This window comes from Zea mays, chromosome 6, assembly GCF_902167145.1.
Source record: "Zea mays cultivar B73 chromosome 6, Zm-B73-REFERENCE-NAM-5.0, whole genome shotgun sequence".
In the NCBI taxonomy this organism is placed as follows: Eukaryota; Viridiplantae; Streptophyta; class Magnoliopsida; order Poales; family Poaceae; genus Zea; species Zea mays.
The window spans coordinates 168,152,838-168,155,190 of NC_050101.1; the positions used below are offsets into that span (position 1 = coordinate 168,152,838).

General features: G+C 55.6%; 1 protein-coding gene across 1 annotated transcript; it reads right to left on the reverse strand.

The window, feature by feature from the left end:
• Positions 1–401: 401 nt before the first annotated feature.
• Positions 402–2,058, reverse strand: LOC100217043 (uncharacterized). Its single transcript, NM_001143415.1, is given in 1 exon segment — positions 402–2,058. A coding segment is annotated over 1 exon segment (1,494 nt). The 5' UTR covers positions 2,026–2,058; the 3' UTR covers positions 402–531.
• Between the last annotated feature and the right edge of the window lie 295 nt (positions 2,059–2,353).

Below are 2,353 nucleotides of genomic sequence, written 5' to 3' on the forward strand. Positions count from 1 at the left end.
GGCCTTACATTGTAATAAATATATGGTAATCCTCTATAATTCATCAAAATGTATTGCAAGCTACAGCCGAGATCCAAATGGGAATTGTTGTTTGGATGGAAGCATAGCGTATCAGTATCGTCAAGCCAAGAATGGGGAACAAAAATAGGCCACCATGAAACATTCTAGGGTTTGGGGTGGGGTGGGCCGCAGCTTTGAGGCGGCTCATAAGAAGACGGCGGAGCAGTTTCCTGCGCACAATGCGATCGTACGACTAGGGATAGGCAGAACTAGGGAGGCACGGGTGTGATCTATATTAGAATCTTATAGAGTAGTATGGATATGGATTGAGAATTTTTTTTAGCATTTGAAGTTGCTCTAAGAGGAGAGACATGAATCCACAGTTATTACAAACACGAACTGGAATCAAACAAAATACGTTCAACGTTATTGACCAAACATTGAGAACATACTCATATGTCATAATATAGTGACCAAACATTGAGAACTTGAAAACAGATGCACGTCGACATCACACCACGCGAGCTGAAATCAGCCGGAGAGAACTGGTCCTGCAGCCGCCGTTCCTGCTTCTTCCATGATATCATCGATCATGGCGCGAAGGTCATGGTGGGAGGAGCCGCCTTCCGCCATGGCCGCACGCGCCTTCACAGAGAGCTCCTTGACCCTCTTCCTCGCTGCATCCCCAGGCCCTCCGGGCTCCACGAACCTTGCCACCGCTTGCGCCACTGCCCCAGCAGGGACCAGCTCGTGCTCCTCGGACCTCGTGCTTCTTACTCCGGCACCCGCTGGCCACAGCCGCTCTCCGATCGCCAGCACTTGCGTCACGAACCTCTCGGCGATGAATTGCTCGAACACCATGGGCCATGTCAGCACTGGCACGCCGGCCACCACCGTCTCGAGGACCGAGTTCCACCCGCAGTGCGTCACGAACGCGCCCACGGCGTGGTGCGCCAGTATCGCGGTCTGCGGAGCCCAGCCCGTGACCACCATCCCCCTGTCCCCGACACGCTCCTCCCACCCCTCCGGTGGCGCCCATGTCTCCGACCTGACCACCCAAAGGAATGGCTTCTCGGAGGCCTCTAGCCCAAGAGCTAGCTCACGTAGCTGAGCCTCTGAAACGTGAGTCAAGCTACCGAAGCACAAGTACACCACGGACTGGGGCGGTTTCTTGTCCAGCCAGTCGATGCACCGTGAGCCGTAGGCGCCGCCGCCGGCTGCCACCGGCGATGATGGTGACGGCGACAACGATAGGGGCCCGACGAAGTATGCTCGCTTCACGTAACCGTTGCCTACGAACGTCTCGCAATGCCCGTGCTCCAAATCGAAGAACGTGTTAACGGCAAGCCCGAAGCACCGCCTGTGCGCTGCGTGTACCGCGTTGCCTGTGGCACGGTCGTCGGCTGTTTCTTGCCTCCTTAGCATCTCGGGTAGCTCGGTGGTTGGGACCTGAATTTCCGGCGGTGGAAACCCCGGAAGAGTCACCACGCCACCGGCGGCGTCGACTGCACCGGCGGCACGTGACAAGTTAAACATGGCCAGCGTCGGGAAGGTCCCCATGGCGTGGAACGTGACGCATGGCGCGCCGATGTCGGTGGCGACATCGACGTTCCACCAGAAGTGTATGTCGGTGATGACGAGGTCCGGCGCGTGCTCGCGGATGAGACTCTCCTGCCCTGGCCGCATCAGCTTCTCGTCCGTGGCGACGGCATCGATGCGCCACGCGTCGGCGGCGGCCTTGACCTTGGAGTGGTTCTCCACTCCCGGTGGAAGGCCGTCCACGGAGGGGAACGGGTAGGTGGCCACCTTGACCGTGGCCAGATGACTGGCGCCACGCCGGGCGAGAGCTGACTGCACAACCAAGGCGTTTGCCGGAGTGACTGCAACTGTGGCCTCCACGTCGTCAGGCCTGGCCGCGACGAGGTGAAAGGCGAGGTCCGTGAAGGGGGCGATGTGGCTGGTAGCGAAGAAGGGCATGAGCAGGATGCGCATCTTCTTTCTCGGCATAGCTGTCTCTGTGGCCATTTCTTGCTGTCTGCTGGTTCGGTCGAGGATTTGCATCGGAGTTGGGAGAATGGGTGATCTTGTTTTATGCTTATGGTTATATATATACTGAAGGATCTAATATGCGACAGCAGCAGGGGGTGAATATAAGGCAATATTTTTTTTGCGCTTAAGCTTAGCTATACTAAACCTTCAAAATTTCAAAAGGCACAAAAGACGCGTAAATGCTAACCGGTGGCAAGATGTTTTTGGTGATGACCAAAGAACACAGTAAAGAGCTCAAATCAGCTAGAGATGTCTTTGCAAAAGAAAATTCCAAACTCAAGAAAATGAGTGCTTAACTTTATTG